This window comes from Trichosurus vulpecula, chromosome 4 (assembly GCF_011100635.1).
Source record: "Trichosurus vulpecula isolate mTriVul1 chromosome 4, mTriVul1.pri, whole genome shotgun sequence".
Lineage (NCBI taxonomy): Eukaryota > Metazoa > Chordata > Mammalia > Diprotodontia > Phalangeridae > Trichosurus > Trichosurus vulpecula.
The window spans coordinates 291671462-291685170 of NC_050576.1; the positions used below are offsets into that span (position 1 = coordinate 291671462).

General features: G+C 36.5%; 1 protein-coding gene across 1 annotated transcript in view; it reads right to left on the reverse strand.

Moving 5' to 3' along the window:
• Positions 1–1386: 1386 nt before the first annotated feature.
• Positions 1387–13709, reverse strand: part of UNC80 (unc-80 homolog, NALCN channel complex subunit) — a 227958-nt gene continuing 215635 nt past the window's right edge. Inside the window, exons 62-65 of the mRNA XM_036755726.1 lie at positions 5589–5670; positions 5383–5494; positions 4108–4313; positions 1387–2026 (exon numbers count right to left, since the gene is read on the reverse strand). Of these exons, the coding sequence (XP_036611621.1) occupies positions 1751–2026; positions 4108–4313; positions 5383–5494; positions 5589–5670 (676 nt within the window). The 3' untranslated portion in view covers positions 1387–1750. The remainder of the gene's footprint in view (positions 2027–4107; positions 4314–5382; positions 5495–5588; positions 5671–13709) is intronic.

A 13709-nucleotide genomic window follows, 5' to 3' on the forward strand; every position in this document is an offset into this window, starting at 1 on the left:
AGTAAGTGCAAGCTATATCAGAATACTGCAAAATGAACAAGAGTACATTTGGCCTCTCTAGTTTTTGAAATTCTACCTAATCTAGGTTTAGGTGGGTATTTGTCTCATCATTATTAGTGATAGATACCTATTCATTGCACTGTGTTCTTGAACAGGGCTATGAATGACTTCCAATTACATTTTTGACGTCATTCAAAATATAATTTAGGCCTATTCAATAAGTACCTAAAATAGAAGAATACTTTTTCTGTATTAGATTTAGGTTTAATAGGCCTCCTCTGTATATGTAGATACAGTTTATGACCAATAGAAAGTATGGACATACAGAATAATTTAAAATTCATTGTAATATAATTAAAGTCTGTGTTTAACTTCAACTTCAGGATTAGAGTTTGCAGTTATATACCACGTTAGTTTCGGTATGATTAGTCAAAGAATCATAGAAGCATGAGCTTGTGATTTGCCTTATAGATATGTTATTTTCTAATGTAAACAGTTAAATTCAGTTTTGAATTGTGAGATTCATTATCCTATGATCTTATAATGAGATTGACTTGCTAGGGATCTGATTGTCATAATCCCTGTCTTTCATATTTCTTTGAACACTAAAGATCCATGTGAAAGCCACACTAATAGGGGTGATCAGAACAAGGACAACTTATGAGTGGGCCTAATAGATGGAGAAATTTCCTCATTTATAGGGATTTATCTCATATCATGAATGGATGTGCCTTGAGGGGCACCTGGGAACACTACTATCATAAAGGAATGGCTGTTATGCTGTTTCTTATAATCTCAGTACAGTAATAACAGTAGCTATAGGAGAGTAGGTCTTTGAGGATAGGCAATAGATACTACATCTGAGAATAAACACATATTTCCAGTTGCCTGCATGGCCATGCACTGGTAAAATAATTGCTACAATAAGCAATCTCATCCCTTTTTAGCTGCTATTTTCACATTTGGCTTTCATATAATTGTATTCTTTGTCTTTTTGAACAACTTTTAGCTTTGTAAAGAATTGTACCTCTCCCTACTGGTAATACTATATAACCAATTAGCTATATTTCAAAATGGATGGAAGGCCCTTACAACATTAGCATCTTGATTTACAAAGTTCAATAAAAGGAACAACCCAAAGTAAACATTTTTGAAAGCTCTAAAAAATTGCCTTTTTCCTCAATGACCTTACTTTTGACTAAGAAAAATCATAAGTGGACTTGTTTTTCTCTGTATGCCTTTATGGTACTAATATTTTATTTCACTTTAAATATAATTTGCCAGTCACTGATGAGTCATATTATTTATTTTGAAACTATAAAAACAAAAATTCAGGTGAAATGTTAATGTGGCCAACATCAAAGGGTTCATTTCTTTTTTATAATATATTAATAAATTTGTTCATTTTCTTAGATAATCTTTACAATACATTTGTAACAGATCAAGGCTTGATGAATCATAAATAATATGCATTGAAATGGCTCATTTTCCCATTCTTCTCTGCCATTTATGGTCTTCACAAAACCAAATAAGTGTAATCATCAATTTTATGGGTTTTTTCTTTTTGCAATATTCTGCTAATTGGCAGCAAACTGTTTAGATTTGTGTCTTCTATGGATATAAGGTGCTTTTAATTGGCTAAATTTTTAATCGACAATTTGCCACCACAGTCTTACCTAGAGAAAATTTAAATACTTCAGCAAGGTGATTCATTCTCCTTCTAGACCCTCAACCCCTAGTAAATATAAAATTAAACATGAGACTCATCTAGGTCAATATCTGTCTCCCCCAGTTCAATATGAGTAAAACTGAACTGGCTTGTTAGTAGAGGATTCTCCATCCCATTTTCCTCACTGATATGAAGAATAGTGTCATCAGGCTGTAGCAAGCTTGTGGTCTCAAGACCTGCAAAGTCGTCAGTGTCTGAAAGCTGAGTAGATGAGGGGCTGTGTGCTGTAGCTCCTTGTGCTACTTCGGCATCATCTTCCTTTTCCTTTTCTTTCTCTTCAGCTGGATGGGCCTTACTCTAGAATCAATATAACCAACAAGTTTGAGGCCTTCATAAAGCAGAGAAAATATTCTTTCTAAGATCCTTCTAGTGCTAAAATTCTGTATTTTGAAATCAGAGGCAGCTCGGTATAATAGAGAGATTACTGGGATTTGGGGTCAGAGGACATGGGCCCAAATACTAGCTCTGCCATTTACTACGTATAAAACTGGGCCAATCAGTTAGCCTTTTTGCATCTCAGTTTCCTCATCTAAAAAATGAGAGAAGTGGACCGGATGACCTTCCCACTCTAAGATTATGATCCCATGTGTCACAGAAGAGTTTCAGAAATAATTATTCCACCACAGATACCTCTCTAGCTTCCTTAGAATATGACAGAAGAGAATATAATAATGATATCTAGCATTATCAAACCCTTTTATGCAATGCTTTCATAAAAGCATCCCTTTGCTTTTTCCCTCTCTCTTGAAATTACTTTATTTAACATGTGTTTCTGTTTAGCTGTATACTATTGTCCAGTAGAATGCAAGCTCCTTGCACTGTTTCATTTTAGTCTTTATATATATCCTCAATACCTAGTATGGTACTTTACACACACTAGGCACTTAATAAACGTTTGTTGAATGGAATAGACTGGAATTGCTTATTTTAAGTATAAGGTAGAAATTATAAAGGGACCTTTTATTTAAAGGCAACATATATATTAAATGTTTTCTTGACAAAATATTTTCTGGCAAATATTTTTGAGTATATATATGTATATATATTTGTGTGTGTGTGTGTGTGTGTATACACACACACATACACATTGATGTTTGAACCATCCATTTCAACAAAGGCAGTTGTGGACTGGTGAAAACTAGTTTAGCTGGGCCCCATCGCCCCAAGATATATGCATACCAAAGCTAATAAACCCAGAGACCGGTCATTATCTTCTCCTTCCTGTCCCCTTGATCTTACTGGATGGCACAGCTAGAGTTAAGCTCCCTTTATCCTTACACCTCATTCTTCATTCCTTATTAGGCGGTTTAGGAAATACTCTTACTTCACACACCTCAACTATACTTCTGTAGATAATAGGGTAGTCTCCTATTGGTGCCATGCTGGCTCTTTGTCTAAAGATCTAAAAATCTGAGCCCTGAGGGGCTCCAGGCTTGGAGTATAAAAACCATTTCATGGTTACAGGCAATGGGGGCTTCACGTGAAGACCGTTCCCTGGTGACATCTGTTCCCCTCCTCCCCTTCTGAGTAGTAATAAAGTTTTGTCAAATTCTATCCCTGTGTGGCTCTGCTGCTCTTCATCCAAACTCTCCTGTACTATGGGAATCATTTTCTCAGAAACATCTAATATCAAATATTTCTACCCATTACCTCAAAAAGAATAACATTTATGGCACTCTAAATTTTGCAAAGTGCTTTACATACGTTATCTTATTTGAGGTTCCCAACAACCTATGAAACAAGTACTATTATTATTAGGGCAGCAAGGTGGCACAGTGGATAGAGTGCCATGCTTGGAGTCAGGAAGAGCTGAGTTAAAATCCAGCCTCAGACACTTACTGGCTGTGTGACCCTGGGCAAACCACTTAACCCTGTTTGCCTTGGTTTTCTCATCTGTAAATGATCTAGATAAGGAAATGCAAATCACTCTACTATCTTTGCCAAGAAAACCCCGGATGAGGTCATGAAGAGTTGGACACAACTGAAAATGATTAAATAAAAAAACCAACAAAGTACTATAATTATCCTCATTTTACAAATGTGGATACAAATGTGCAGTAGAGCTGGTAAACAATTGAGGTAGAATCCAAACTTGGTTCTTTTGACTCTGGGCCCCCATCTATCCACCATGCCTCCTTGCTGCCTCAAAAGAACATCTTTGAGTTGCATACAAAATGTCCTCTTTCAAAACCTGTACCCAAAGTGTTTCTCATGTGGATTAACCAGTGATTTTAGCTTTACTAGTACTGTTCTCTCCATGGAATTAGTTAGCTCAGACTTGATTATAAAGTAATTCAGGAAACCAATGCATGTTCAAATGATACCTAAAGAACTACACACGAGGGAAGTCAATCTCAACTCATCATGAGAGCCATTACCTGGCAGGGACTCTGGCCATGGAGATCAGCAACTATCATGGCAGGGGAAGATGTGAGGACTGGTTTCTCCACTCCTTCTGATTTACCAGATTGACCAGGACTGCTCTTGCTGCAACACTGTTGCTGGGTGGTGGCAGGAAGGGTGTCTGCTGGGGAAGGTGCTGTCTCTGGCTGAGTTTCTGTGAAGGTCACTGATCGTTTTTGATCTGTTTCCGTGCAGGCAGAAAATGGGGAATGAATAGAAAAACACAATTGATATCTTTGGCTCTCATTTGTCTGAACTAAGTTCTCCCGCCTTTACTGGCATCGCTACTTTCTGTTAGTACAAGTAAATGCTTTGACTTCATGCCTCTTCAATATATCAAAAATTGTTCTAGTCAATATTTTCATAAAGTAAGGCCATTAATGTATAGGTATTAAGGTAATCATCCTTTACAACAATTGTATAAACTTGACTAATTCATAATCTAATTATTTGGTCTTTAGTGTGGCAGATGGACACATATGGCACCTAATACCTCAAGCATTTATGCCTTTTGGTATTTTGTGTGTGTGTTTGCACAATGGACCTGCCCTAGAAAAGGGTCTGCCTTATGTTAATCTTTGTATCCTCCCCCTAGAACAGTCCTAAGCACTTACTATTTTAACAATTGGATCTCCTGTCTCTGTGTCTTTGCACTGGCTAACCTCAACGCCTGGAATTCTCTCCCTCCTCAGTGCTGCCTCTTGGAATTCCTGGTTTCCTTTACTACTTCAGCTCCAGTGCCACGTTCTACAGGGATGCGGTTTTGATCCCCCTAGCTGCTTGGGTCCTCCCTCTCAAAACTACCCTGGATCCATTTTGTATACATTCTGTAAATACTTACATTGGCACATGTAGTCTCCCTCCTTAGAACGTAAGCTCCTTGAGGGCAGGAACTGTCACTTTTTTCTTTGTATCTCCAGTGCTTAGCACAATGCCTGGCACATAGTAGGTGTTTAGTAAATATTTGCTTGCTCATGTGATTGAAAAGGTATCAGCCTTTTAAAAATAAACTCTCTTAACCAAATAGTATATTATTGTCAGGAGGTGGGAGGAAGATGGTTTGTGTACGGAGTCCCCAAACTCCTGGAAAATAATGGTGCTGATACGCCCGGAGCCTCTTCCTCCCATCTCCTTACACTAAGCAAAAGATAACCCTAAACTCTGTATCATCTTATAAAATCTTGGCACCCATTCCCCTTAGTACATATTATTATGTACCAACACTGTTGTGTGAATGAATGTTGCCTTACCTGTTGGCTTTGTTTTAGGTTGTATGCTTCGGCGAGTAGTTGAGAGCCGAGGTCCATGACGGCTTCGAGGTTCGGTCTGAGTCTTTTGACGAGACAGAAGAGGTCGTCTTAGCTAAAAGAGAGGAGATAGTGTCAAGTCAAGGGAAACTTGAGAAAACACATTGATTATATCTTGAACTTGACCATATATGTCCTTAGGTACTCACCTGCCTCAGGCCTCTCTTCCTGCCCAGTGGTTGCTGAATAAGGAGATTCTGTTGGCCAGGTTCACTCTGTATACTTGCCACCCTGTTAAGTATCAGCAGTATGAACAGAAACAAAGAAGTATAGAGAAATGACCCTAGCCAGTGTGATCACAAATCACTAACGTGACACAGTCACTTCAAAGACAGCACTATCTTTGAAGGCTAGGTGGGATAGGCATCCTTAGGTAGGGATTTCCAAATGTTTGAAGAATTAGGGCATTTGGCATAAAGCCCTGTATTTCAAAACGGCCAAAATTGAGATTCTTGGTTTTTAGCTATCGATGCTGTTGCACCCCATATCAAAATTACCGCTTATGTCACCCCCGGTTATGAAGCATACCATATACAGAAAGAGTATGAGATGGCATTTTGTGATCCCAGATTTTGGGAGGGATAGAAAAAGGAAATGACTCTCTCTGATATAAATGCCTAATTTTTTTTAAAATTTCAATTTAAATAAAAATAAAATGAACAAATGTCAAACACAACAGACACAGGTTCCATTTAGGTGAAGGGGCATGACACATGAACAGGGTCTACATTCAATCCATGTTTGCAGCCTGAAGTCTCTTTGAGACTTGTGATTAAACATAGTCACAAGTAGGTACACTCAAACCCTTTAAAACTTTTTGATAAAATACAGTCCAAGTGATTGAATTGACTTATTATTAGAGAGCTTTAAGACCCGCTAAATGCAGTGAAATTTAACATGCAATTTATAATATTGACAACTCATATTCTCTCTTCCCTTCATTTAACTTATCTTACATTCTGATTGTTTTCATAGCATTACTCTTAAACATAAAAGAGAATTACAGGGGCAATGGAATGTTTGTGTGATTGAGTCAATGATTCATGAGGGAAAGTAAAGATAGTGTCCTCTTTAAACTTAGTATCTCTCTCTGTACCTAACACATTGCTGTGCACACAGTAATTGCTTAATAAATGTTTGTTGAATCAAATTGAACCCTTTATATAAAAAAAGGCTTGGCAGTGATCTTTCTTTGTGGATGACTGATGCACAAATGTCAGTTTTTCCTTAAGTTGCATGTACATAGATAGTACTTTTAATAAGAGGGGAAAGTATTATAACCTTGGAATGCAACTTAATTCTGGGAATGAAGTCATCAGTACTCAACTAATATTTAATCTTTTTCATTGTGGCCTTAAAAAAGAGTTGTCACCTAATGATAGTTCAGTTAAGTATTTTATACTGATTCATAAGTAGAAGTGTCCAGGAAAGAGAGAAAACTTTCGCTGTTGCTATTTTCAGACCTGTGATTTCACTGATAAGGAACCAGTGAGAAAACGTCCAGGACCAATGCAGGTTAGTTAATACATTGCAGCTTAGAATTTTAGAGAATTCCCTGGAGCATGGACAAGTGACTTGCCTAGGGTGATACAGCTAGTATATGTCAGAGGCAGAATTTTAATTCATGCTTGAGGCTGGCTCTTTATCTGCTATCTCACATTGCTTTTCCACTTACTTTTCTTTTCTCTAAGGAAGTGGCCAAGTGGAGGGGTGGGAGAAGAATAGAACAAAGGAGGACCAAACTACAAAATGGCCAAACTAGTATTTGGGGTCATGTAAAAAAGACTCATTGTCATATAGTGAACAAAATCAATCCTAAACATGCTCTAATATTCCAAATAAAACATCCTATGGCCATATCAACCATCTTGCTTGCTCTTACTCATAGTTCATCTAAAATAGATCAGTAATTCCCTAGTGAGGCTAGTCTCAAAGTTTCCGAATGAAGAACAAAGTTCATTTATTTGGGGGAATGTTGCAACTGTCACTGAAATAAACAACTGTTGGAAAAAAATTTGTCTGAGGACTAGCAAAGTTCAGAGAGGCTTATTATCATGAGTGGGTAGGTCACCAGGTGATGAAGGTATGAAAGGACTGTGATCTACATTGGGAGAGGTGGTACTCACACTAAGGAGATGATGAATTCTTGAAATGCCATTAAAAAGAATGCTATACAAATGTGAATTGCCACCAGTATTATAATTGGAATAAGCCATATACTGGAATGTGAGAAAAATGTGTGAAATAAGAGAAAAAATCTATCTCATGCCAGGAGTGAAAAATATCATTGTACAGTGGTAGTGACATGATCAGAATTCCAAAATAAGGATCATAAACACAAGACTTGCCTTAAAGAAGTACATCAGGTTTATGATCATAGCAAGTACTTATTTTGTATAAATGATATATTTATCAGAGTTGAAAATATTAGATAAGTCCTTGGAAACACACTCCTGGCTGAGTAAGATAATAAGTGATCCTAATATGGTTATATTCTGTTACCAAGGGACTGACGTGTATACTTATACAGTTTGGACAGACTATAAATAGAGATTTAACAATGAATAAAACCATTTGTGCAGAATAGAATCTAATACCACAAGTTTCTTCTTCAGGGGCTTAAATTAGTCTCACATCAAAAGTAAAAAATGGTTTAAATGTAGGCATATCTATTTATCACATGATACTAAAGAAATCTGAAATAACTTTGTAGAATTTGCAATACCTGCCTAGGAATATGTATAGAACCAGAAATGCCAAGCTAGTGAAGATCAAGGTGACTATACAAACTATCAAGCTCCTGCCCATATTATGTCTTATGTTTCTAAACCAACTTATCTTTAAGAAGTAAAAGAAAATAAATGTATTGAACTCTGTTGATGTTTTTGGCTCTAAGAACTGCGACAACCAAATTTATTTCTTATTTCAAAGAAGAAATGTTACATTTTAAATTTTAAGTTTTCAAGTTAAAATACCTGAGTTCTGGCCATCTGCATAACTGAAATGTAGCTCAGTCATATACTTGCAACAAAAGTCTATAATGTACATCACTACTGTCCCTATCATAAATCAAGAAAGTCTCTACATTTGCACAGTCCCTAACACCAAGGATGCTTCAAAGAAGAGCAGTCAGTATTAATCTCATTAGTGGACAAAAAGCAAACCAAAACAAAACCTAAACCTGAAAACAAACTTTCCCAGAACACTTGTCATCTGAAGTTTTGAATCATAGAAAAGAACAATACCTAATCTCTTCTGCCTTAATGTTTAAAGGGAGAAATATTAACTTGTATGTACTAAAGTTAAAGCCCCATAGAGTTTTCTAACTTAAAGCTTACAACACCTTCAGAATTACATTTATAGAGAAAAATGTTCACTTGTATTTTTGAGGTGCTAACAAACATCACAATTGCAAACCACATAATTAAAATTTTATAGAAGTCAATAGAAGCATAAATCCAGTTGAAGAAATTGCTGGATGACAGATAATCAAACACCCTGGCCACCGAAAAAAATCTCACTCCATGTTTCCCGAAAAAGAAAAAAAAAAGAATAAATTACAGGGCCAGCACTTAATTGCAAAAAGAGCTAAGACAATCTTAGAAGGATTTTGTTATGAATTTTTTCTCCCAGCTGAATCATTCACTGTTTGTATTATTCACTATTCTGCAAGATACTATTCTAGCAAAACAGACACCCTCATGATAATTTTACGTAAAATAAAAGCTAGACAAGAATATGCATAAAGAATTGTTTCAGACTTCAGGATGGTCATCAATTCAGTACAAAATTTAGTTCAGAGATCACATTGCAAACCGCTTCCCCTAACTTAAAGACCACACTTGGCAGAAAGAGAATTAAGCAAACCACTGGGTGGGATCAATGCCAAAAACAAAAACAAAAATTAAAAAAAAAAAAAACAGGCGCTTTTCATTTTTTTTTTTAGTCTCACAGTTATAGGCTGAGTCTTGTGTACACACTGAAAACTCTGTAAATGGACCAGAGCACTTTGTACATTGTTCATTCATTTTCAGTCATGTTCAACCCTTCATGACCCCCATTTGGGGTTTTCTTGGTAAAGATACAAGAGTGGTTTGCCATTTCCTTCTCCAGCTCATTTTATAGGTGTGAAAACTAAGGCAAATAGGGTTAAGTGAATTGCCCAGGGTTATACAACTAGTAAGTGTCCAAGGCCAGATTTGAACTCAGGAAGATTTGAACTCAGATTTGACTCCAGGTCCAGAGCCCTAGCCACTGCACCACCTAGCTGCCCATCTTGTTACATAGGAAATGTTAAGTCTGAGGTGAGCTTTCCACCACAGTAACAACTATGGTGCCAGAGAAAATGGCCTGGGGTATTCACAGAGAAGGGGTGAAACAGAATCCCATTCTTCCCCATAAACAATGCTTCCTGTTTAATATTTATTGAGTACCCACAGTGTACAAGATGTTGTAACCTAAACAACCTATTATCATGGAATTTTGCCACTGGAGAGCTGATAACCTGCTTATTGCTAATAATTAGATGTCATTTCCTTTCATGGCCCCTTATATTTTTAAAACAGCCTAAAGTTTTCAATGTCCTTTTACATACATGATCTTTTTAGATACTCACAACAACTCTGGTTGGCAGGGAATTCACTTTTATAGATGATGGAAGCTGAAAATTAGAGAGGCTGTTGTTGATTTGCCCCAAGTCACACAGCTGGAGCTAAAGTCAGGACTATAATCTAAATCTTACTTCTTATCTCTTTTCCACTGAACACTACCTCTCACATAACAATAAGTTAGTTACCAGACAGATAGGTATGTATTTCAAAAGAGATTTTTAGGCACTTATTGTCAGCTATTGAAAAAGAAAATTCTTTTGCCCTTTATATCTTTCAGATACTTTGAAAAGTTGCCTGATCGTAAGATTTCAGTGGTGTCCAACTCTTTGGGACCTCATTAGGGGTTTTCTTGGCAAAGTTACTGGAGGGGTTTGCCATTTCCTTCTCCAGCTCATTTTACAGATGAGGAAATTGAGGCAAACAGGGTTAAGTGATTTGTCCAGGGTCACACAGCTAGTGTGTGCTTAAGGCTTGATTTGAACTCATGAAGATGAGTCTTCCTGATTCCAAGCCCAGTGCTCTATCCTCTATACCATGCACTAAATAGAAATATTTTTATTCTATCTTGGCCCTTCCTTGATATCTCATTAAACTTGAACAAATGTTCTCCTCCCCAATTATTATATTTTAAATTACCCTTTCAGGAGGAAAATATGTTCATTGACAAGTTTTCATAATGTCCTACTTTGCATAAAAGACAATTTAAAGTCAATAAAGTTCAAATAAACATCTATTCCCACAGGTATTAATAGCACACTAGAATCCTAACATATTGAAAGTGGAGGGAACTCAAAGATCAGTTATCTAACCCAACTCCCACGTTTTGTAAATGAGGAAACTGAGGTTTCTGAAAGTTAAGTGATTTGTTCAAATAGTAGCACAAATAGTAACAGAACTGGTCGTAGAATACAGGTCGGGTCATCGGACAGAGGGCAGTGTCCTAGATCTGTGAGATCTGATAAAAAGAAAATTATCTGCAGGGAATTTTTCACGCATTACTTAAGAGATTACAAGAACAAATAATTATGTCATAAAACCCCCAACTAGGTAAACTTGCAGTCTTCTCTTTAAAAAAATATCAAGTTGCTTATCAGTGGCTACAGAGCCTTCAAAATCTCTGACATTTTATTTTCCAAATGACTTTATTGTTGTTCAGTCACTTCAGTTGGGTCCGGCTGTTTGTGACCCCACTTTAGGATTTTCTTGGCAAAGACACTGGAGTAGTTTGCCATTTTCTTCTCCAGCTCATTTTAGAAATGAGGAACTAAGGCAAGCAGGGTAACGTGACTTGCCCAGAATCACACAACTAGTAAGTGTCAGAGGCCAGATTTGCACTCATGAAGATGAGTTTTCCAGACCCAGTGCTCTATCAACTGTGCCACCTAGCTGCCCTAAAATAACTTATAAAAGAAATGTCATCTTAGTTTTTCTTTGTATTAAAACATCTTGGAAGAAAAATTTCCTCTGCCTGTAAAGTTTTCATTGGTCTCTTCTCTGGACCTAGTTAGTTCTACTGGTCCCTAATGAATATAGTACATATATTCAGTATTTTCTTATAAACAGCCATTTTCATGAAAGTTAATGAAATTATGAGAGTTAATTAATTAGTCATGATGCTTAATAGTTTGCAGGCTCTATAGTCTGATTTTCTTTGGGAATGTTGCTCAATTTCTTTTAGGTTTTGGACACAAGTTAATTAGTGCTTACAAGACATGTGTCTTTGGGAATTGAAGATTTTGCCCCTTGAAGAGATGGCATGCAGAAAATAAGAACTAAGAACATTTAATCAGAAACATGCTCTTCTACCTAAACCCACCTCTTATAAAATGCTAAAAACTTGGTGACATGGTGACGTTCAGGTGGTATGTTGCTTCCAGTGCTAACTTGGTTTACTTTCAGCAAACAAAAAGCATTCCTGTTTTCTAGTTCAAGAGCTGAATCTGTAATTAGCTTCAAACCATGCATATACACAGAAGTGTGAATGGGTATAGTCAGACCATTCAACTCTCTATAACCCAGACTAGTCCAGTTCTAAATATTCTGACTGGTTGGCTTGTCTAGATTATTTTTGCGTGAGTGTAATCTTGGATATGTTTTCATCAGCAGTAGAGCCAGGGAAGACTGCATTGTGTTACTTAACTCCTTTAGAAAAATGCTCACTGCTGACCTAATTCCTGCCTCTCTCACTTTAAATGACATAGGGTAGTTCTTGACCACATAATTCCAGAGCAAATTTCACAGCATGTGATCAAAACAAATTGATTTCAGACGTGTAGTAGGTCTAAAGGAAATCTGATGTAATATACTGTACTCCCTCTAGGTCAGCAAAACTGTTTAGACAGTTATTCACTTTGAATCCACCAAGGCTTTTGTTCAAGGACACTTCAAGAGAGTTTTTCAGGAATGTTATCTTGTTCAAACATAAATGTAAGTGTAAACATATGAATTCTTTAAAAGCCAAGTTGCCTATTTTTAATCCCACTATAGACTATCTGCTTTCTTCGAAAATTGTGCACAATTATATAAAACCATCTCGAGACCTGTTTCTTTTCTGTTATTTCAGTTATGCCAAATAACCATCATTTGAGCTTCTGCCAATGGGAGCAAGCCTTAGCTCTACAGCTATTCCACAAATAGTAAGAGACTGAACTTTTGAGCCTAGGGCTGTCAAACATAAATGAATGCCATGAATCTGGTCTAACAAAAAAAATACATCTGATGATGGAATGAATTTCCCATATTCAACATGAAAAAAAGTGAAATCTGAACAAAACACCAAAAAACCAAATGTGACAAAATTCTAAAAAGGGAAAGTTCACAGGAACAGCCTCTCAACATCTCCTCATCTTTATTGATAAAACAAAAGACACAGGCACGTAACACTTGATAAAGGCAACACATAAAAGGGCAGATATTCACTTGAAATAGAACAAAGACACTAGTGATGGACAGGAAGCCCTGCCCCAACTAATGAGGATCAGTTGAGAGGTATGACTATGAGAGTACAATGGTAGGAACCATTGATGTCATTTATCTGAGTGTTAAAGGTGCAGTCCATCCCTTCTTTACAATCTTTAGATGTAAAACATGGTAACTGTATATTGTGTTGGCATCATGTAATTTTTCTAATTCAGCCAACGAGCAGTTGTCTTCCTGATTTTACTGGACAATTGTCAGTTAGAGGAGTTGGATTAGTTCTGAATTACAAATTCCCTATATAAGTGCTATTTGGACAAGGTTCCTAGAGGAAAATACCAAAGAAATTCCATAAAATAAATTTAAAATGAGAGCTGATATGTACATAAAATTGACATTATTCTTACAGTATTTTTAAATGAGTTATGGTATTCACTAATAATGTGTCTCAATGTTTTAATAAAGTGTTTCTTGACTGTGGAGACCTGTATTTAAATAAGTGAATACATATTGATGATGGTCCTAGAAAATTATTAACAAATGTCAATGTAGAAAGGAAAATATTTAGCAGGGAAAAATTTAACACCTGGTACATCAGACTGGATTGACTTAAGAATTGCCCATAAAACTCTACAGAACTGTTCCTGGACTTTTTTTTTTAATAGACTTGCCATCTATAGCTGAAAATCTAGGAAGGTTTGCTACACCTTTGACTTGCAGACTGGAGTATCCATGAACAACATG